The sequence below is a fragment of the Trichomonas vaginalis genome, chromosome IV, assembly GCF_026262505.1.
Source record: "Trichomonas vaginalis G3 chromosome IV, whole genome shotgun sequence".
NCBI lineage: Eukaryota > Parabasalia > Trichomonadida > Trichomonadidae > Trichomonas > Trichomonas vaginalis.
This window is the reverse complement of record NC_067206.1, coordinates 321,855-344,252: the sequence shown is the minus strand read 5'-3', so window position 1 is coordinate 344,252 and position 22,398 is coordinate 321,855. Positions and strand designations below refer to the sequence as shown.

Sequence of the window (22,398 nt, the reverse complement as noted above, 5' to 3'; positions counted from 1 at the left end):
TTAAGAATCAGTATGAATGGTTATATGATTTTGATAAAAGAAAACTGAATGAAATAGAAAAAAAATTTGAATCTTAGAATTTGAAAGTAATGAAAGAAGAAAAAGTGGATTTAAAGGAGGTTTTATGATAAGGTATTGTCGGGTATTAGAAGTGAACGTGTTGAAAAGAGATATTTAATTAATATGAGACAAAATTAAAAGAAGAATTGAAGATTGTGTATGAATGTGTCATTCTGGGAGACTTGCATAGACAATGTCTCCCACAATGACACATAGCACACAATAACAGTGCACTGTTGCACTTTGTTGACAAAAGATACACAATCAGAAGAAGATTGTGTATGAATGTGTCATTCTGGGAGACTTGCATAGACAATGTCTCCCACAATGACACACAGCACACAATAACAGTGCACTGTTGCACTTTGTTGACAAAAGATACACAATCAGAAGAAGATTGTGTATGAATGTGTCATTCTGGGAGACTTGCATAGACAATGTCTCCCACAATGACACATAGCACACAATAACAGTGCACTGTTGCACTTTGTTGACAAAAGATACACAATCAGAAGAAGATTGTGTATGAATGTGTCATTCTGGGAGACTTGCATAGACAATGTCTCCCACAATGACACACAGCACACAATAACAGTGCACTGTTGCACTTTGTTGACAAAAGATACACAATCAGAAGAAGATTGTGTATGAATGTGTCATTCTGGGAGACTTGCATAGACAATGTCTCCCACAATGACACACAGCACACAATAACAGTGCACTGTTGCACTTTGTTGACAAAAGATACACAATCAGAAGAAGATTGTGTATGAATGTGTCATTCTGGGAGACTTGCATAGACAATGTCTTCCAGAATGAGACAATCTTCCGCAATTAGAATACGATTGCGGAACTTCGACCGACAAGAGTGCATTATGCACTTTTCGTGTTTTAATTTTGTCTCATATTAATTAAATATCTCTTTTCAACACGTTCACTTCTAATACCCGACAATACCTTATCATAAAACCTCCTTTAAATCCACTTTTTCTTCTTTCATTACTTTCAAATTCTAAGATTCAAATTTTTTTTCTATTTCATTCAGTTTTCTTTTATCAAAATCATATAACCATTCATACTGATTCTTAATTTACTATATTACATTGAGATTTCATCTTTTTTCATATTTCGAATTAAATCAGCTATTTAAACCTGATATCCGGACCTGTCAGTATTCAAATATTATTGGCCACATGTATCTGAGCATTTACACGGATTTTACCTAATTTTGCAAAAAATGTGTTATGAGATGGGTGTTTACCCACGTTTTGCAAAAAAACCAAAATGATAGAGTGGGTCATAAGGATCAGTTTTGCTATAGCTTGTCCGGCTTGAAACTCAATATTCATTCGGGAAAAGACGTTTCAAAATTTTGTAAAGTATTCAAATTTGCAGCTTTGTTCGATTTGAAAATTGAAATTTGAAACGAAATGACTGTATGAATATGTTCTTCATATTGAATCTAAGCATTTCTTGGAATTTGGAGTTTTTCTAAAAAGTTTTATCGGTTGAAAAATTAAAAATAAAACAAAAGAATTTTTTTCCGATTTTTTAAACGCATCTTAATTTTTAACGGACGAAGGAGGATTTGATCAAAGTTCAATAAGGCTATCACACTATATTATAGTTAGCTTGCAAAGTAAGCAATATAATCTGGAATTTAAGAATGATATAAAAATTTGATAATATAATTTTTGTGTGATTAAGTATTTAATAGGAAAACATTAAATTCCATTAGGAATATTTAAATGCTGTTATGAAGGTAAAGGATAATAGTTGAGAAAACATAGATTAGAAAAATTTGCGAATGATTGTGAGGAATAAGTGTTTCAGTAGGTTGGGATTCGATACGTGTAATAGGAAGAAAATGAGGATAAGATTGAAATTGTATTTATGAATAGTTTTAATAGAGTGTAAGAACATTTGAGAAGAATGTGTCATTCTGGGAGACTTGCATAGACAATGTCTCCCACAATGACACATAGCACACAATAACAGTGCACTGTTGCACTTTGTTGACAAAAGATACACAATCAGAAGAAGATTGTGTATGAATGTGTCATTCTGGGAGACTTGCATAGACAATGTCTCCCAAAATGACACATATAGATAAATAAAAGCATAATATGCTATTTTGTGTTTCAAAGTATTACAAAATGATTCTTCTAAAAGTTGCTCAGTGAACAACAAACACTTGTTATTGTTTATAATTCAAGTGAATGTTGTACACAAAGACAACAATTATCTATCAATTGTTGTCTTTGATTCAACTTTGACAAGAATCACAAATGATTCTTATCAAAGTTGCTCAGTGAACAACAAACACTTGTTATTGTTTATAATTCAAGTGAATGTTGTACACAAAGACAACAATTGTCTATCAATTGTTGTCTTTGATTCAACTTTGACAAGAATCACAAATGATTCTTATCAAAGTTGCTCAGTGAACAACAAACACTTGTTATTGTTTATAATTCAAGTGAATGTTGTACACAAAGACAACAATTGTCTATCAATTGTTGTCTTTGATTCAACTTTATTAAAAATTTTAATTATATCTTTTAATTTATATTTATTTACGTTCACATTTCTTTTATATCCTTTATATTAATATAAAATTTCGGTTGATCTTCACTCTTTTTCACATATTTTTTCAATAAGATACCCAATTTTTGTATTTATTCTGATTAATATTTTTCACTGTTAATTTTATTGATATCTCAAACTATTTCAACATTTAGTTTTTTAAAAACTCTATTTTTGTTCTCTCTCTCAATTTTCAAAAGTCATTAATTTTGCATTACTTTATTTAAAATATAATTAACATTGGATAAAAACATTTATTATAATGCCATTTTGGATCAATCTTATGATATTTCAAATCTTTTAAAATACACTCATTCATAACAAATAGTTGCCCTAGACATGTGCGTACCTCTGTGTACGATATTCCAACACCTTACGACCTGTATGCAAGTTTTTAATTATTGAATAAAAAAACAACAACATACCGTACTTCGAGTATAAAACATGTATACCCTAATAAAAACAAAAATTAGGACATATTTGATTTATGATTTCTTTTCACAAATCGAAATTTTGATCTCTCAATTTTAAACATTTTTCAAAAAAAAACTTATAAAGATATTTCTTATTGTATAATATTGAAAAATAAATCATCATGGATGAATATTACTAGTACTTCAGAATTATTTATTTTTTCGATCTAAATATAGAAATAATATCTACTCTATATAAAAATAACAATTATTTAATTTTATTGAAATTTTTATTATTTGATTAATATATTTTATGTGATATCTTAAATAGCAATAAAAACTACACCACATAGTTATTCTAGGGTACCTTCATCTACTTCTAGAATTATAGGCTCTGGATTCGAATCTATGGTGCGCTATTGATAAAGTAAATTTCTCCATAGGCCCCCAAAAAATTGACAACCCAGGAATTATAGGGTATATATTACCCAGATTTGCCTTACTTTTACCACCTCTCTAAAGCTGGGGACACCGCCTATCGTTGGAAGTAGCTATTAAATAGAACCACCAAGGGTATTTTTCGAACTGCCGGTGTAGTTTAGTGGAAACATCCGAAATAATTATTCATTATGCAAAGCTTTGATTCCCATTTAGCCAATTTTTTTCTTTTTGGATCATGAATTTTTTTTTGGGTCACTATAAGATTTGTTTCATGTTCTAAATCTGCTGCATATGTAATCTATTTTTATTTACCTATTTTTTAAAAATCTATTGGATTGCCAAATTTGAATATATTTAAAATCATAAAACTCCAAAAAAACTATAAATATATGTTTTATGCATAGTGCCGATACTCAAATATCAGATTACTTAGATCCATGAATAATATCCGAATTTTTTTTCTTAAAATTAAACTTCAAAACTTCTTCCAATCTTATTCTTAATCAATTGTAAATTTTTAAAACCATTTTTTAAAATAATTTTGCGTAAATTTTATTCTCATGTTGTTTTAATCGAAAATTGATACATTTTCAAAAAAATAATATTGACTTATGAAATTCATTTTTAAGGTGAAATAGTATTGTTTTATTAAAGTATATGAATAATATATAAAAAATTAATGAATAATATAAGCAGATTTTTAGTTTACAAAACAAATATGAGCAATGCAATTTCAAACTTTTGCTGGCAATTTCGATATTGCTCAAGTTTGTAGTATTTGTGATACCTATAACATCGGCTTAATCAAAATTCGATTTTTCTTATGAGTTATTGAGAAAATTTGATTGCAATGAGAAGGATTTCGACGTTTTTGATAAACTAAGAGCTGAGCTTTAGGGTTCAGTTCATTTATGGCTGTAGTTTGATGCGTAGATCTCTTTTTTATTGTAAATTCTTTCAGCATGGAGATCGAGAATGAATCTTTTGAGAACTTTATGAGTTTTTACACCCGTAAAGAGGTCCTTCGAGGAAAGATAGTCCAGACTACATGAAGATGTGGGTTAACCAAAAAAATCCGATGGTTTCCCCATATTCATGTAGATCTTCGAAAAAATGAGCACCAAAAAAGCCAAAAAATAGGCTTTTTATTGGATTTGTACACTAGATCAATAACCTATTTAGGATCTGACACTCTTTTTAGCCAGAGATATGAGGTCCTTTCTAGGAAAACGATCTATTCATCCATAAAAAAAATGAATTATCATTTTCCCCAGAAATTACATGGGGAGTGGTAAAAGTAAGGAAAATCTGGGTAATTCAACAAATATTTTTTCAAAATCATCAATTGTTATGATAACGCTTATATTCCCAAAATTTACATTAAGAGATAAACATTATTTACTTGGTTAAGCTGCTTTACACCATAACAATAGGAATTTTATTTTCTAACATGAACATTTTTTCGTATTAGCACTTGACAAGTTCTAAAAAATAATTTTGGTTATATATAATTATATTTCACTCATCAATGTTGAAGAAATAGGTAAATTTATCTTAAATTCTTTTTACTAAGAAGTTTTAATCGAATTTTTACTTGATGTGCATTTAGTATGTCCTATATTTTATCTATTTAGTCATTTTATTTCAAAAATTTTGATTAGAAAAGTGACAATGGATGAGTAACGAGACTTCGGATAACGAACAATCTGATCACATTCCAGAGATTTTAGTCATTGAGCAACATACAGATGATGGCGAAAACATGGAAGAGGAAGACGATTCAGTTACATCCGAGATTCCAGACTCTTCTATTTTATTACAAAATTCTAAAGTCGAAATCGAAGATGAACCAGAATCAAAAAAATTATCACAACCAGAGGTAACACCAAATCAAGAATATAACGAACATCCTGTTCAAACTTCGACTTGTTGCCATATAATATGATTTTTCAAAGATATATACATTTCAAGCAAAGTATATTCAATAGCCATGATGTGTAATCATTGCTATTGCATAAGTTTATACTCAGATTCAATGCCTTCCTTTGATTCAAATAAGGTAAGATTGGATCACGAATTTGCATGTTCGTAATGCTTGATCACCAATTAATCAATGATTTTGAGCATGAATTCATTAATGATTTAATGAGTTTTAAAATAATTTAATTCCATGGGCAAAATCATGAAACCATTTATATATTTGTATGCATTGATGACATACGAATGCATTTTATAACTGTATAATATCTTATTTTTTAAGATTTGCGTTGGGACAAAAAAATAAAGATTATTTATAAAGTACAATTTATTTTATTTCTAAGATAATGTATTAAAAATTATTTAGAAATCATAACAATATAATATAACTCTTATTTTTCACATGGTTAAAAAATTATATTAATTTGAATATGTCTAAGAGACAAAAATTCATATGATTAGAGAGATACATATAGAGGCTATTAGAACCAGATGACAGGCCTTAAAATGAGTGATTTTGGAAAGGATATTGGCATTTCAACTGATACATGAGCCGCTTTTGTTTTTGTTTTTGGGAGAAGTGGAGGAATCGATGAAACAAGATTTGATTGAGGAACTGATATAAGAGATGAAATACTAAATTGTGTTTGGCTTGTTTTAACAGGCGGTTCTGGTCTATTCTCTGGAGGGGGAGGAGGGATTGCTTTAGATAACGGAGGTTCTGATTTAATTTTTTTTTGTTTTTTAATTTTCCTTCTATTAAGTAATGACCAACGATTTTTGATAAGTACATCCGTCCTCCTTGGAAACTGCTTTGCAATAACGCACCATTTCGTTCCAAGTGTTTCGACTAAATTTTCAAGCATTCTATCTTCTTCTTCTGTCCATGGCGTATTTGCAACGTTTGGCGATAGGTAATTGATCCATCTCTCGCGACACTGGCGAGCAGTTCGACCAGGAACAACTTTTGCAATAAGAGTCCAATTTCCTTCTCCAACGGCTGCAATTTGTTGTCTAATAAGTTTATCTTCTTCCTCAGTAAATTTATGGCGAGGTTTTCTCGTTTCTTTATGTTCAGCATGCATTTACAAGTGTGCGAGTTTGATACTTTTTGAAGAAAATTTATGTTTCAATTTTTATGATCAAAATATAATCGAACAAGAAAGGGATTAGCTCGAAAATATATTTTACACACGATAAAAAGTATTTATCCCTCAAATTTGAGAGTATTTGAAAATGTGAAACTCCACATCTGTGTTTTATCTGTTAAATCAGGATAGGAGATTTAATTAAATTTTTGTTCAGTATATAAAAAGTTTGATATTGTTTTACAATATTATAGACTTAGTAGAACAAAAGAATAATAAAAACTTTAAAATAATTCTCGATCAAATTTCGTGCTTTCAATTTTTGATAACGAAATCTCATTACGATACAAGTTCTCATAATATTAAGTACAAAGAAAAAATAAATGCATATTTCTTAAGTTTTCTTTCACGATAAACGGTTTAGTTTTTGTAAATTTTTTTTGTATCCACAAATCAAGAAATGTGATAAGAAAAATTCGATAACATGATTGATGTATTGATCAAATTCAATGTAAAAGTTTGAAATGTTGATCAAATCATATCTGATTCAACCAATTATTTATATAAAAATTATATCTAGTTTTGATATAAAAAAAAAAAAAAAAAAAAAAAAAGAAAAAAAAGGTAGTGGGGCTTCCAGGCACTTCGTGCCTTCTAGCCCTGAGGATGAATGAGTATAATGAAGTTTTTTTTTCTTGGGGGATGGCTTCCAGGCACTTCGTGCCTTCTAGCCCCCGAAGATGTTTAGTATAAATGAAGTCTCAACAAAGTCTTTATGAAGAAGTCTTAACAAAACATTTACGAAGAAGTCTTAACAAAACATTTACGAAGAAGTCTTGACAAAGTCTTTACGAAGAAGTCTTAACAAAACATTTACGAAGAAGTCTTAACAAAGTCTTTACGAAGAAGTCTTAACAAAGTCTTTACGAAGAAGTCTTAACAAAACATAGACAAGAAAGTTCATGAGTGTAAATCAGGCAAAAATATATTTTAGGGTAGAAGGGTATATCTACCCCGTTTTCTACCCTCTTTTCTACCCTCTTGAATTTTCATGAAATTTACACCAAAAATATATTTTAGGGTAGAAGGGTATATCTACCCCGTTTTCTACCCTCTTTTCTACCCTCTTGAATTTTCATGAAATTTACACCAAAAATATACTACTAGGGTCATTTACGAAGAAATCTCAACAAAGTCTTTACGATGAAGTCTTGACAAAGTCTTTACGAAGAAATCTCAACAAAGTCTTTACGAAGAAGTCTCAACAAAGTCTTTACGAAGAAGTCTTAACAAAGTCTTTACGAAGAAATCTCAACAAAGTCTTTACGATGAAGTCTTGACAAAGTCTTTACGATGAAGTCTTGACAAAGTCTTTACGATGAAGTCTCAACAAAGTCTTTACGAAGAAGTCTCAACAAAGTCTTTACGAAGAAGTCTTAACAAAGTCTTTACGAAGAAATCTCAACAAAGTCTTTACGATGAAGTCTTGACAAAGTCTTTACGAAGAAGTCTCAACAAAGTCTTTACGAAGAAATCTTAACAAAGTCTTTACGATGAAATCTCAACAAAGTCTTTACGAAGAAGTCTTAACAAAGTCTTTACGAAGAAATCTTGACAAAGTCTTTACGAAGAAGTCTTAACAAAGTCTTACGAAGAAATTCATGAAAATTCAAGAGGGTAGAAATGAGGGTAGAAAACGGGGTAGATATACCCTTCTACCCTAAATATATTTTTGGGTCATTTACACTCATTTACGAAGAAATCTCAACAAAGTCTTTACGAAGAAGTCACAATAAAACATCTGTCAAAAACCGCTTTTTAACTTCACTTAAAATGCCACGTAAGCTACGTAAGAATATACGTAAGAGGAAGAGAGCATTGAAACATCCAATAGTAAAACTGACACCACAACAACAGTTGCAACAACAAATGCTGAACGACCCCACCATGTTGCAACAAATGTCAAGCAACCCTATGCTTTTAAACCGAGTTCTTGGTGCACAGAGTGGAGGTTTAAGAGCGGCACTTTTAGCGAAAATGGCAGGCTATGGTGGAGCTGCAGACGGAACAGCCTATAACCCTCAAAGTCAAATGAATTTGAGTTCACTCAAAAATCAAATAACAGATGTCAAAAAGTCAAACATAGACATACAGAAGCAAATAGGTGAAAACGAAAAGAAACTAGAATATGACAGACACACAAAGAAACTCAATGAGTTAAACGTAGAGAAAAAGAAGAAAGAAGAACAACTGAAAGAACTAAGTACAGAGGAATATGCGAAAAAAGTGTCAGAAAAAGCAGCAGAAGTAGCAAAAATGGAACAAGATGTCATAAATTTGAAAAACCATACTACTCAATATAAAATACTGAAAGATGAAGAGATAAAACAAAAAGCCCTGAAGACATATATGGATAGCGATGAGTATAAAAAAGAAGTTGAAGCAAATGTAAAGGCAGAAAAACTTTTACAGTTGCAAAACCAAACCGTACAGTATGAAAACTTAGCACAAGAAAGTAAAAATAACGACGCGGCTATGCAAAAGGCAATGAAAAGCTCAGAATATATAAAAGCTAACAATGACTGGTTAGATGCCCAAGCCAACGCCAAAGCAGCCCAACTTATAGGGTCAATAAGGACAAAAATACAAGCGGATGAAGACAGTTCAAATGAAGCTTTAACAAATGCTGACTTTAAGAACGCCTTCGAAGCTCTTCATAGTAAGGTGAAACTAGTGAACGACTTCTCATCTGGAAAGAAACTGAAGTCTGAAGGTTTCGACAAAGAGTTAAAAGAAGTAGCACAAAATATGACGAAAATAACAGATGCAGCAACGAGACAGGCAGTTCAAAGTGCCTATGACGCCGTTAGAGCAACTGTTGTGAAAAGTCAAGAAAAAGAGTTACAACAGACCAAAACAGACCTAGTAAATGCTTTCTTAAGAACGAAAAGTCAGGTAGGACATTACGCTGCAGATGGAACATATGTGCCAGCTGGTGGAACTTATATACCACCAAACCCTCCAAGAGAAGCACCTGCACCAGGACTACCTAGAACATTTACATCGTCACATGGACACAGACACAGGCATGCACAACAACCAGCACAACAACCACCTCCACAACCAGCACAACAACCAACACAACACCAGCACAGCAACCAACAGTTCAAAACCCTGCACAACAACAACCACAAACAGAGCAAGGACATAAAAGAAGTAGAGAACAAGGAAACCAAGAATTCTTAAAAATGCTTAAAGAAGAGTGTGGTTTCCCAGATACTGTTGACTTTAGTGACAGATATAAAGAAGCTATTGGAAAGTTCAAGGATGGAAATACTGACCCGGACCTATTTAGCTTTATGGCTCAGCACCAAAACGGATATAATCTCAAACCTGGAAAATACAAGCTCGCTAAGGGATATGATTTAATAGCATATCATCCAAATGACATGGATGAATTTACTCCGAGATATTTGATGTCAGAGCTAAATGACAATTCAACTTTCGTCATGAAACGCGTAAAAAATAGAGACGGAACGAAAGAACAAAAGCTTATGAATGCGGATGACGTAGATAGGGAAATTGTTGAAAACGGTCTCGGAATATATGAAATGCCAGCAGATGAGGTACAAGAAACTCCACAGGAAGAATAGTTCAGATACAACCAGACATGGAAGAAATAGTTCAGCAACAACAGCTAGAAGAGCCTGAAGGAAACGAACAAGTCACTCCTTTGGAAACTAACTTCACAGAACTAGATGAAGATTTGGAACAGCCGAAAAATCTTGACCCTCAACAAGAGTATGCGGAGAATATGGAATATTTCCAAGAGTCTAAAAAAAATTCGGCTGACATAGTAGAAGAATATCGAAAAATGTTTGCCGACATACAAAAGACTCCAACACCAGATGAAAATATTCAGCATAGAATGGAAGTACTGAAAGAAAATGTACACAAATACAACAACCCTTTTTACTTACGAGCATTTAACGTTCAATCTTCGGATGAACTCGGTGAAAATAAAAGGTTAAATTTCAAGAAAACATATAGAAATGAAACATTGTTTAAAGTTCATTCAGAACCTAACCAAGATGGAAACAAACCTACTTTTGTTTCTGCAGACGATGGAACTACAATGAGATGGGGTCATAAAGCTAACCCGGATAGGTGGTTCATAAACTTACAACCACAATTCCAAGAAGTTGTAGACGCAATGGAAGTCAATGGTGAACCAGATATAGCTGGTATTTTCAGCGCGGCTTTAATGCCATTGAAAGATATGAAACATGCAGATATTTTGGACCAGTATGAAATGAACATGGCTGATGGAAATATAACACCTGACGTTCTAAAACATTTATCTCAAAGAACTACACAGAACCATAGAGATGGTATATTTGGTGAAGAGTTTAGAAAGAAAGTTAGGGAGGGCGAAGGAAGAGAACCTATTGTACATGACCTTGCAAACGAAAGTTTACAAAATGTCAATAAAAACTTACTTTGCAGACAATGAAATGAGAAGGGATGAATATTTAAGAAAACTCAAATGGACAGTACCAAATGAAATGTTAGTATTGAAAAACATGTTCCTTGACAAAATAAAACCAACTACAGAAATAAACGACGCAAGACTGAAAGATTGGGTAGAAGCCTTCCCATTCACAAAAGATATAGTTGGTAACATGGAAAGAAAACCAGAATGGCTACAAAACATATATTTGGAAACGAGCTTATTCATATGGACAGGCACTGTTTGAAGAGCTTGAACCGGAAACTCAGGAAAGAGTCATGCAAACAATACGCGAAGACTCAAATACAAACTATGACAAACTCTTTCTAGGATATAGGTTACCTGAGATGGGCGACCAGAGCCAAAAGGCAAAAAGGACATGGGAAATTTGCAACATACTAGATGAACATAATGCAAAGATGCAACAACTTCAAGCAGAGGGCAATGAAGGAAAAAGAAGAGTTAAAAACTCAGTCAGGAAGAAAGTAAAGCTTGGTCCACGTGGGTTTATTATGACATATAAATCCAACTATTCTATATTTTACTCATATGAAATGTACGCCGCTCAGAATATAACGCCAACAGTTTTGGATGCTATGAATGGAAATGTTTCCGAATGGTATAACGAATGCGACAATGCCATTAGAAGGTCAGAAATAGTTCCTGGAACTTACGAATATACAACTGCTGTTTCTTATGGAAACGTAGGTGAGTTTGGAGAAGGTTCTTCAACAACAGTAGATATTGCTTGCGACAGGTTTCATATAATTTCTATTGACAACTCTTTCTTATACGTGGAACAAGACATTGAAATAAAACCTTCTGCCAAGTTGTCTGACAAGAAAGGTTGCAATGGAATTTCTATGTCGGATACAATATGCTCCAGAAGTTTTCATGGATATAAGATATATTCTAACTCTGACTTAGTTCAAACAGTAACATGGGCAAACTATGAATGGTTCGCTTTGAGAAACTCAGTACAACCACAAGCTAGAGAACAAACAGACCAGTATGCAACTATTGAGAAAATAAGAAGACTTGACCTAACGTTCCAGGAGTTTATGTTAACCTTTCTGGACAAACTGCAGCAGCAGTAACCAAAGTAAAACTGAAACTTAGAGTTCCTTTGTCATCTTTCCTCATCTTCAGGTTTTTAAGATACTTGCCAAACTGGGCAGGAAAAATTTCTATTGAACTTACTCCAAGCAAAATAACTTAGTCATTGCACCAACACAAGACCCATTCACTATTACAGACGTAAGGGAACAAATAAAACGTCATTCGCCGAATTTTGCAAAGACAAAGTTGACTTAGACTTTGGTTTCTCAAACTTCAACACTGAAGTAAACTATTATTTCAATGCTGCTGGAACTGCTTGGGACCCAGTTAAGTTCACATGCGAAAAGTTTGAATGCAAGAGAATAGAAAGCAGACTTGCAGTCTATATGTTGGACCCAGATATTTCAAATGCTTTAGCTGCCAAATATATTGCAGTTCCACTTATGTTCCTATACACCAAATATCTGTCAAAGACTTTGCAGGTGAAGTTGGAAACCAAAGTGCTGACCCAGGTGCAAGAACAGATATTGCCTTAACAACTGCAATGAAACATGCAGATACTATGTTTGTACTGTTCAGACGAACTATAAATGACTATTCTTGCTTCTACAACCCTGGTATTAAATATCATATAAACATAGATGGCAAATACTATCCAAGAGAAGAATATTCTACAGTTGAGGATATGAGGTCATACAACTTGACATTAGATGCTATGAACTTTAACAACAACTTCACAACAACCATTAACCCTGAAATGCAAAGTTCTATTATGCCATATGTGAAAGTATGGACCCATACAGGAGCTCAAAACACTCAATATACAAATGGAGACCGTTCAAACTTTTGGCTTGGCATTCCATTTGCTGACTCAGAAGACTTTATGGGTGGTATTTCAACTGTTGGTACAGTTCAAATACAATATACTGGTGACAGAGACGGTCCAAATGAACTGAAAGCAAAGAAGTTTACAAAACCAATAGCACTTTTCACGGAAGATGCTCTTTTGAAGATTCGTTCGATGAAACCTGCTGGGGCTCCTCAGATTGGCATAACGACAGCTTCCATCGAGCAGATTTTGGCAGCAGGTCAGTAAGTTGTTCTTGAACTGACTTCTCTCCGTCAAATATTGACAGTACGCCAGTTTTGACATAAAATTGTAAGATAAACTTACCTTTAGAAATATCTGTAAGTTTTGAAGTTATATTTTTGTCTGCTTCAAGAACTTTCACCATTTCAGTTATACCAACTTTCTTTGCTTTATGAAAATATTTTGGTTCAGCAAAGACTGCTATTCTATAACATTTTCCATTGTTTGTATAAAGAACTATTCTGTCAATGAACTTGTATTGTTTGTGTGTGTAAACTTTGTTTTGCTTCAATTCGAAGAGATACTCAAATACGTCCATCTTTTTATTCTAAGTAAAATGTCATTTCCGAAAAATAGAAGCGTAAGTGTTTCAAAAGGTTTAATGGCGATGGCAGATGTGAAGTTAAATTCACCAACTCAAACAAACAGTCAAAGTGTTGTTGTCAATGTCAAAGAAAGAGATGTTGAAGTGGGGAAACCATACGAAGACGAAGATGGTATAACAATAGTTCCTGTAAAAGAACAACCAACATACCCTGAAGTTAGCAGAGACTTAAGTTCTGTTGCAGATATTCGAAACGACTACCAACAACTTAAAGACAAACTTAAAACTCAGGAGAAGATTTGTCAGGCTTTGGGTATAATGTTAAACTTGGTCGAACACAACCCTGTAAAAGTGAACTCATATGTCATTGCACCTCATGAAGTTTTGAAAGAACTATTGAAACTTTTGACAGAGGCAGACGATATAAACATCAAAGAAATAGAACCTGACATTGCTTGCTGTGGTGTTTCATATAATGTCATTGACAAGATATACGTTATGAAAGGAGGTGAAACCTTGAACTTAAAATATAGTTTCCCAGACGTCATAAAAATATTTGACGACCACAACATTTCATTAAAATTTACTTGCTAAGTAAAAATGGCAGAAGACATAGTGGTTTATACTATTACGACTAAAAACCCTGAGTCATATAATTCTATAACAACAAACTTACAAAGTCCTCAAGGACGATATTGTAAACTGACCTTAAACACGATGACGACTAAAGCCTGTTTTGCTCTTTTGACACCAGAAGACTTTGTTGTTGTGAATGGTAAAAAATACTTCTTTGAAGATACTTACTCAGATATACCACCAACAGGTTTTGTTGACTTATTTAATACTTTAAGGACGGATGTAACATGTGCTGCAACTAGAGCAGGTTTCATTATGTTTGGATGTCCGACTGAGTTTACTATAAACGATATGAGCTATAATACAAAACTTATATCTGGTTTTTACTACCAGCAGTTTCCTATAACAGGAAAAGGTGTCATACAAGGAATGTCTGTTCCATTGACTTTAAGCACACCTATTTTATATATTGTTTCAAACTTAGGTTCAAAGTGCTATTCGAATGTCGACAGAAACTACTATGACCAAAAGATACTCATGCGTATAAACAACACTTTCTCTGCTGGTTTGCCTATTGTTCATTCGAATGCAGAGTTTTCAGCTTTAGTAAACTCAAACACTTTAGCAAACATAACGTTGACATTAGTTGACGCAAACTTTGTTCCTGTAAAACTTTTATGTCCTATGTATTTGTCAATGACGGCAGAAAGTTTCGAATTGGAAGATGCAACTGGTGAAAGTATTGTACTACAAGAACAACTTCAACAACAAATAGCTCAAGAACAACAAATGCAACAAATGGAACAAATGCAACAACAAAGTCAAGAATAAAAAATGCAACAACAAAGTCAAGAATAAAACAGTATATTTTTATTTTATTTGAAATGTACGCTGAGTTTTGTTGGAGAAGACCGTTGGGAAACTTGTTTGTTACAGATGAGAAGTAAAACATTGCATGGAATAAAACATTTTTTCAAAAAAAATATTTTTTTATTTTATTTGAAATGTACGCTGAGTTTGTTGGAAAGGACCGTTGGGAAACTTGTTTGTTAGATGAGAAATATGAAATTCACTGTTGTGAGTCATTTGAAGTCAGAAACAAAAAGACAAAAAGAGTTTTAAGCGAATGGGAGCAAAATAACGGATATGCTAGGATGAGGATTGGTGGAAAACGCTATCTTAAACATGTTGTCATTGCAACTCATTTTATACCGAACCCTAACAATCTACCTTTTGTAGACCATATAAACCATATAAGAAACGACAATAGACTTGAAAATTTACGTTGGGTTACTCGTTCTGAAAACAATAAGAACAAAAGCAAATTTCGAGATATTGTATTCGAATTTGTCGACGAACTAGAAGATGAAACAATTGAAATTACAGACTATGGCAAGCATACGTTGGAGTTTTACTACTATAGCGAAGAACAAGACTCTTTCTACTTTTATACCGGCGTAAACTATAGAAAATTACAAGTATGTTTTACTAAGGAAGACTATGCTTTTGTAAACGCTAGAGATACAGATGGAAAATGCGTTAAAATACTTCTTAACAAATTCAAGAAGCTATATGGCATACCATTTTAAAACGTTTTAAAAAAAAATATATTTTTATCCGATAGAAAAGATGACGAAATATATTTCAGTCAACAAATATATGTCAGGACTTAAAGAAGAACTAGACCCATTCGCATATTTGAATGTTTACTTCTACCATTTTGAAAAGTCTACATATGACAAAGTTTGGAACATCGAACCGGTTAAGTTTGCTATTGTGACTAAAAATGGTGCGAAATTTGAAGACTTAGACATAGAAGGTTTGTTAGCAGTCAAAGAAAATTTTGACAGAAAGTTCTCAAACCTTAAAGAAGGTAAAGCATACAAACTTGTTATACCTTATGAACCAAAGAAAGCAGACGACTATGAATATTATGAGTCTAAGATAGTTGAAGTTCAAGGTAAATTAGGTAAAAAGATTTTAGAGTCTAAGCCAGTGTTTGCTCCTAAAGAGGAAGAGAACATTGACATTGACCCAGAAATGTTCTAAAAATAAAATTTTATTTTTACATGTCATATCTCACCTTCTCTGGTTCAGGTTCTTTCTTCTCTTCTACTTTTTTCTCTTTCTTTCCTCTCTTCTTCTTTTCTGGTGGAGTTATGTCAAATTTCTCAGAACCATATTTCTGTAAAAGTTCTTTGTCCTTTAATAGCTCTTCTATTCTGTTTTCTATTTCATCTTCAAGAACAGCGCATGTGTCTTCTTTGCATTCTAAGAACTTTTGTTGGACTTCATCTCTCCAAGAGGCGTCATCTCTGTCAACAAGTCTGTCATTGACAAATTTTAAGACTGCTCTGCTTAATGTTTTATGGTTCTTGTCATATTCCCAGAAACAGAACTTTAGAACAAATTCACCTTTCTTGTTTACACTATGTAAGATTTTATGGTCGACAGATGTTTTGCTGTCAAAAAGCTTGTCTCGAATATAGATAGCGAAATCGCTAGACATTTTCAAAAAGATAAAAATTTTAATTTTTCTAAAAATATGTTAGAAAAAAGTTTGCTGACATTGACAAGAAATTTGAGAATGTTTTAAATAAGAACAAGAGGAAGTTGGAAAATGCTCAGATAAAACCCATACATGACAAGTTCCTATTTGCTCAGAATGGTATAACAGGTCTAATCGCACCACCTGGGTCGGGTAAGACTTTCACTTATCTTAAAATGGCTGCACAACAACAAGAACTAGATGAGAAGAACCCATTCTATGAGTTAGTTGTTATTTGTAGTACTTCTGGTCAATTCGATCAAACCGTAAATTCGTTCAAAGATATTATAAAGAAGTCTAAGTTAGTATGTATAAAAGACTCTGAGTTGTTGGATTGGATAAAGAAGTACCAAAGAAGAGTTTTGAAGTATAATGCTATAAATGAGTATATAAATTCTAAGTTTAAAGACCCAAATGAGGAAATGCAGAGAATATTAGAGAAGAAACACTTCAGAAACAAACAGAAAGAGATAGAATACATTTCGAAGAAATTGCAATCTTACGATTGGAAGACTTACCCTCACAGATGTCTTCTTATCTTAGATGACTTTGCTTCTCATCCTTTGTTAAAGAACAGAGAACAAGATATGTGTCGAATTCTTAAGAAGCTCAGACACTTTAACATCTCAGTTGTCATTTGTGTACAGACAGCAAAGAGTTTAAGTAAGGATGTTAAAAGAATACTTACTGATATCATACTTTTCCCTGGATTGTCCGAAGACGATTTCATGGAACTTATGAAAGAGTCCATGGCAGGTAAGTTTGACAGACATGAACTATGGGAGAAGTACAAAGTCATACAAGACCCTCATACTTCTTTCAGAATTCACATCTACGCGAACAAAGTTCAAATTGTAAAAAGTCAAGCTTGAAAAATGTAAGTGTTTAGTCTTAGTCTGTTGTGGTGCTGGGGCTGTCGGTTCTTCTGGCTTTGGAATGGACTCGGTTGGTGGTACGTCGGACATTCGTTTGTGTCCTGTCGGATGGAAGAACTTTTCCAGTTGGAAGGAAGGACTCGGAATGTCGGAAGGAAGAACTTTTCCTGTTGGAAGGAAAAACTTTTCCAGTTGTCGGGAAAACTTTTTCTGTCGTTCGACCAAAAAGTTCTCAATTTTCGAAAATTTGAATGGTTTACGGACGAACAACAGGAAAATTTTTTCCAGTTGTCGGGAAATTTTTTTCCAGTTGTCGGGAAATTTTTTTCCTGTCGGAAGGAAGGACTCGGAATGTCGGAAGGATTTGACAAGACAATTTACCATCTAGAGCTACCTGAGCCATTTGAAGTCAAGCGTAAAAATAAAGAGTGCAATTTACTCTACTTGTTTGAAGTTGTCAAAATACTCTGTTATTTTTTCCTTTAACAATGGCAAATCTTCTTTGAAGGTAAGAATTGTACAACCTTTCATATCATAGTGTGTTTGAGGTAAAGTATCTTGAACTATTTGTTTCACATCTTCATTTGGGGTCATTGAAATCGGTAAGTTTTCGCGATAGAACCAATTTCTGTCAGATTTGTAAATCTTAGCAAGGTCGTAAAAGCTTTTGTTGTTTCTTCTGACTAAATGCAACATAACCATATCTCTGTCTTCTTCATTTTCCATCTCTTCAGTATAAATCATATACTTATAGTTCTTTTCCTTTCCTTTTGGTACCGAACGTGGTATTCTTTTCTGTATGTTTTTGTCTTTTGCTTCAAGCTTGTTCTCTAGCTCTTCACGTTCTTGTCTATGAATTTCGTCAAGAAGTTTACAAACATACCAAGCATAACGAGGCGAAGCCCACATTGCTACAGCATTTACAAGAAGTCTATGTACATAATATCCTCTCAAACCATTTGGCAATTTTTCACGATTTTCATAGAGTTTTGGCGACTGGGGTTTCTTCCCTACTCGCTGTTCTTCACTGTTTTCAGAAAAAAGTATGTCTCGCTGTGCTTCGCTCAAAAGTTCTTGTGTGCTTTGGTTCCTAAACCAGTCTTTAGGAAGCTTAGTATCTGGAGCAAAACATGCTGTCAAAATACTTTGCATTTGGTACATATCGTCTTTGACCGAACGAATGAGACGGAGTTGTTTGTTAAACTGTATGTACTCGTATTCTTCATTTATAGCTTCATGGACTATAACTGTTGTTGTGTTCTCTGTTGTTGACATATCTGTTCTTACAGACAAAATAAAAAAATAAAAAAAAATAAAATTAGCGTTATTTTCTATCTTGTATAAAAGACCAAAAATAAACGCTTTACATGTATTTTTCAGCAACTTCGTCAAATAATTTTATAGCTTTCTCTATCTCATCTACTTCAAACGTTTCTTTACCTTTTATGGGAGCACCATACATTTTCTCAAACTTTTCAAGCAGTTCTGTTTCTGCAGCTCTCATATCGTTAACAAACACAACCTTAACTCTATTGACTGTAGAGTCATATCTTTTAGTTATATTAAATGTTCTTCCTATCTTATATCTCTTTGTATTGAAGTCTTTCGGTTTCTGAACGATGTAAAGTAAGCCTTCACTGCAACGTTCCGTATCGAATGAACCATATGTTATGAAATTATATCCAACAACTGGGTCTAACCAGAACAAAACTACTGGTATAAGACTTTTGTCTATAAGATATGCTGTAGTTCCATGAAATCTTACCGATATCATAAGCTCAGGATTTCTTGTCAAAATTTTCTGAGATGAAGCATTTTTAACCCAGTCGTTTGTTTTCTTTCCAGATGGAGATATAATGTCTGACAAAGAAATTTTGTTGTATTTCTTTGAGTATCTTACGTTTAAATCACCAATTCTAACCAATTTAGTGTTATTGTCTATCTTTTTAACTGTTTCAAACTCAATGTTTAACATTTCCTGTTCTTACATACAAAATAAAAAAAAATATTTTAAAAAAACTAGCGTTAATTTTATTTTTTCTATCTTAAGGAAATTCATGAAATTTGGTCATTTTACTCAGAATTCAATAAAATATATTTTAGGCGACCAGGTCACTCGGTTAAATGAACTTCTCTGAAAAAGTGTGACAACATGACATTTTGACAACAACACAGGAAATATACTTCTTCGTAAATGTTTTGTCAAGACTTCTTCGTAATGAGCGTAAATCAGACAAAAATATATTTTAGGGTAGAAGGGTATATCTACCCCGTTTTCTACCCTCATTTCTACCCCAGTTATTTTATAAACGTTTTACATGGTAAACGTTATTTTTTAAATTTTGTGAAAACTCAACGGTTTGACACAAGCCCTAAAATATATTTTACTCAGAATTTTACTCAGAATTCAATAAAAATATATTTTAGGGTAGAAGGGTATATCTACCCCGTTTTCTACCCTCATTTCTACCCCAGTTATTTTATAAGCGTTTTACATGGTAAACATTGTGAATTCGTGAAATTCTAAACAGTTTTGTAGCTTCTATTTCTTCACGAAGGATATCGAATGTTTTCACAATGCCGAAAGTTTCTTTATATTTCTTCTTGACATCTGAAAGAAGGAAATCGTCAGCTGTTGGATAGTTTTTGTTTAGAAATGTCAACATGTCCATTTTATCTTCTGCTGGTTTCTCTGCCTCCCTCTTTAAGTCAGCATAGTCGTTTCGCATACGTTCTATCTCTTTGACGGAGTAGTTATATTTCCTCATTGCTGCTTTACATTTAGAACATTGTGGGTTCATTTTTGCGTTATATTCTGAAACCTTACCTGCTAGTATGACTAAGGCGTCAATTGCTCTCTTTAACTCAAAAGTTGCGGGTTTTATCTGTTCATTCCATATCTTACCTCTTCTATCTTTATCTCTTATCTGCCATACACATTCAGCAACTAACGAAACAAAGTTGTCGTAGGTCTTAAACTCCCCAGATTTGTATATGTCAGAGATGTTCTTATATACCATATCGCAATCTTTGTCCATGACTTTGTGGTTGTAATGAAATCCAAGAAACTCATAGTTTACATTACGTATGAACTTCTTTATTTCAACTGAGTCAGTCAGTCTGACTTCAATTTCATCGAATTCTGGAATAGTGAGCTTTTGTTGTTGGATTTCAGGAAGTTTAGGTAGATGGTCAATAATATCCTGCATTTCATAAAGATACTGTTCATTTGTTTCATCTTTTGCACTACAGTCTAAATCTCCTTGGAGAAGTTCCTGCTTTATCTTCTGGATTTCTGTTTCGAAAGTATATGAAGAAGGAATGAAGCTTTTCATCTCTACTAACATTGAAGTTGGGTTCATGACTAACGAGTTTGGTGCTGTTGTTGCTAACATGTTCTTACAATAAAAATAAAAAATATTTTTTGGTGGGACTACCTTTATTTTATTTCAGCACAAAATGAACGAGTTTGGTTTAAAAATACGGTGGAGCCAAAAATGGCTCGACCTCAAAACAAGCATTTTGTGAAGAATATACCAACCCGCGGAAAACGGCGGGTTGCTTTTTTTATACAAAATTCAAGAGTTTTGTGTGTTTTCTACGAGGGTAGAAAAGAGGGTAGAAAACGGGGTAGATATACCCTTCTACCCTAAAATATATTTTTGTCGAAAAAAAATGGTTCATTTACTCACAATATTTTTGTACAAAACGACCCCAAACTTTTAACTTCTTTTCTGCAGCTTCTAATGTTATCTTAGCGAGTTCATATTCTCTAAATTCTCTCTTTAAATCTTCTTGTTCCCATTGGTCTAGTTCGTATGGAGAATCTCTATAACCAGAACATATCTCACGTTCATGTTCTATTTGTTTTTCATGCATTTTTCTAACTTCTTCTTCAAACAAAGGTTTTGCATTCTCTACTGTATCTTCAAGTTCTTCTTCATCTAACTTCTCATGAACTTTCTTGTCTATGGAGTCCATAATTTTTCCAACTGCTATACAATATTTTGGAGAAGCCCACATTGCAATATAGTTTACGAGTCTTGGGTCTACATACATTCCTCTAACCTGTTTGATTTCATCCGGAATTCCTGCATGAACCTTGTATAAAAAGCAACCGTCGGAATTCCGGCGGTTGGTATATTCTTCACAAAATGCCGTATAATACTCTTCCCAGGACTTATTTTCCAACAACTTTCTAAAGTCTTTCCTAAACTGCTGACACATATTTGTTACATTTATATAACCATCCTTGTCTCTACGTAAGACTTCAATACCGTTGTAAGTGCCTTTTGTGAATGTTTCGCCATTAGATTTGTTCGTGAACGTTTTTGCTTCGACTGTCATACTGTTCTTACAATAAAAATAAAAAATATTTTTGGCTTAACCGTCGGACATTCGTTTGTGGCTTAACCGTCGGACCACAACGATAAAAATCTCTGCTCCTAGCAGTACTGCTACTGACAGTAGCAGTACTTTTACTGACAGTAGCAGTACTTTTTCTGACAGTAGCAGTACTTTATCGTCGAAAACCCTCTCAAATTTTCCTTTTTACTGCAACTAGCAGTACTTTTACTGCAACTAGCAGTACTTTTACTGACAGTAGCAGTACTTTTTCTGACAGTAGCAGTACTTTTACTGACAGTAGCAGTACTTTTACTGACAGTAGCAGTACTGCTAGTAGCAGAGATTTTTATCGTCCAACTTTACAAATGTAAACTCCTATCGTTCTATTTTCTTCACTAGGGTCTAACACCAAAGTAACCTTACAAATGTAAACTTATATCGTTCTATTTTCTTCACTAGGGTCTAACACCAAAGTAACCTATGTACATGAAATTTCACTGCAT

The 22,398-nt window shown here is 33.3% G+C and overlaps 10 protein-coding genes and 4 pseudogenes across 14 annotated transcripts, besides 1 other annotated feature; 9 read left to right on the top strand and 5 right to left on the bottom strand.

The window, feature by feature from the left end:
* Positions 1 to 5,175: 5,175 nt before the first annotated feature.
* On the top strand, positions 5,176 to 5,445 carry TVAGG3_0002020 (uncharacterized protein; the record flags this gene model as incomplete). The annotated part of the gene is made up of 1 exon (XM_001296414.1): positions 5,176 to 5,445. The coding sequence occupies one exon, from the start codon at positions 5,176 to 5,178 to the stop codon at positions 5,443 to 5,445; it is 270 nt and encodes an 89-aa protein (XP_001296415.1).
* A 330-nt stretch (positions 5,446 to 5,775) lies between these two features.
* TVAGG3_0002010 (RNA polymerase II transcription regulator recruiting protein) lies at positions 5,776 to 6,588 on the bottom strand (the record flags this gene model as incomplete). Its single annotated transcript, XM_001296413.2, has 1 exon — positions 5,960 to 6,562. One exon carries the CDS (start codon positions 6,560 to 6,562, stop codon positions 5,960 to 5,962), a length of 603 nt encoding a protein of 200 aa, XP_001296414.1.
* Positions 6,589 to 8,398: 1,810 nt separating this feature from the next.
* Positions 8,399 to 8,966, top strand: TVAGG3_0002000 (annotated as a pseudogene). The gene has a single exon. A coding segment is annotated over exon 1 (568 nt).
* A 958-nt stretch (positions 8,967 to 9,924) lies between these two features.
* Positions 9,925 to 10,910, top strand: TVAGG3_0001990 (annotated as a pseudogene). The gene has a single exon. A coding segment is annotated over exon 1 (986 nt).
* Positions 10,911 to 11,353: 443 nt separating this feature from the next.
* TVAGG3_0001980 (protein of unknown function, DUF4106 family) lies at positions 11,354 to 12,172 on the top strand (the record flags this gene model as incomplete). Its single annotated transcript, XM_051219678.1, has 1 exon — positions 11,354 to 12,172. One exon carries the CDS (start codon positions 11,354 to 11,356, stop codon positions 12,170 to 12,172), a length of 819 nt encoding a protein of 272 aa, XP_051104664.1.
* Positions 12,173 to 12,684: 512 nt separating this feature from the next.
* Positions 12,685 to 22,398: part of a mobile genetic element that runs on past the window's edge.
* TVAGG3_0001970 (protein of unknown function, DUF4106 family) lies at positions 12,820 to 13,230 on the top strand (the record flags this gene model as incomplete). The annotated part of the gene is made up of 1 exon (XM_051219677.1): positions 12,820 to 13,230. The coding sequence occupies one exon, from the start codon at positions 12,820 to 12,822 to the stop codon at positions 13,228 to 13,230; it is 411 nt and encodes a 136-aa protein (XP_051104663.1).
* TVAGG3_0001960 lies at positions 13,607 to 13,821 on the top strand (annotated as a pseudogene). The gene has a single exon. A coding segment is annotated over exon 1 (215 nt).
* On the top strand, positions 14,150 to 14,956 carry TVAGG3_0001950 (uncharacterized protein; the record flags this gene model as incomplete). The annotated part of the gene is made up of 1 exon (XM_051219676.1): positions 14,150 to 14,956. One exon carries the CDS (start codon positions 14,150 to 14,152, stop codon positions 14,954 to 14,956), a length of 807 nt encoding a protein of 268 aa, XP_051104662.1.
* Positions 15,130 to 15,714, top strand: TVAGG3_0001940 (His-Me finger endonucleases family; the record flags this gene model as incomplete). The annotated part of the gene is made up of 1 exon (XM_051219675.1): positions 15,130 to 15,714. One exon carries the CDS (start codon positions 15,130 to 15,132, stop codon positions 15,712 to 15,714), a length of 585 nt encoding a protein of 194 aa, XP_051104661.1.
* On the top strand, positions 15,755 to 16,174 carry TVAGG3_0001930 (uncharacterized protein; the record flags this gene model as incomplete). The annotated part of the gene is made up of 1 exon (XM_051219674.1): positions 15,755 to 16,174. One exon carries the CDS (start codon positions 15,755 to 15,757, stop codon positions 16,172 to 16,174), a length of 420 nt encoding a protein of 139 aa, XP_051104660.1.
* TVAGG3_0001920 (uncharacterized protein) lies at positions 16,191 to 16,634 on the bottom strand (the record flags this gene model as incomplete). Its single annotated transcript, XM_051219673.1, has 1 exon — positions 16,191 to 16,634. The coding sequence occupies one exon, from the start codon at positions 16,632 to 16,634 to the stop codon at positions 16,191 to 16,193; it is 444 nt and encodes a 147-aa protein (XP_051104659.1).
* TVAGG3_0001910 lies at positions 17,984 to 18,466 on the bottom strand (annotated as a pseudogene). Its single transcript has one exon. A coding segment is annotated over exon 1 (483 nt).
* On the bottom strand, positions 20,029 to 20,586 carry TVAGG3_0001900 (organellar and viral DNA polymerase type B; the record flags this gene model as incomplete). Its single annotated transcript, XM_001302482.2, has 1 exon — positions 20,029 to 20,586. The coding sequence occupies one exon, from the start codon at positions 20,584 to 20,586 to the stop codon at positions 20,029 to 20,031; it is 558 nt and encodes a 185-aa protein (XP_001302483.2).
* On the bottom strand, positions 21,233 to 21,607 carry TVAGG3_0001890 (uncharacterized protein; the record flags this gene model as incomplete). The annotated part of the gene is made up of 1 exon (XM_051219672.1): positions 21,233 to 21,607. One exon carries the CDS (start codon positions 21,605 to 21,607, stop codon positions 21,233 to 21,235), a length of 375 nt encoding a protein of 124 aa, XP_051104658.1.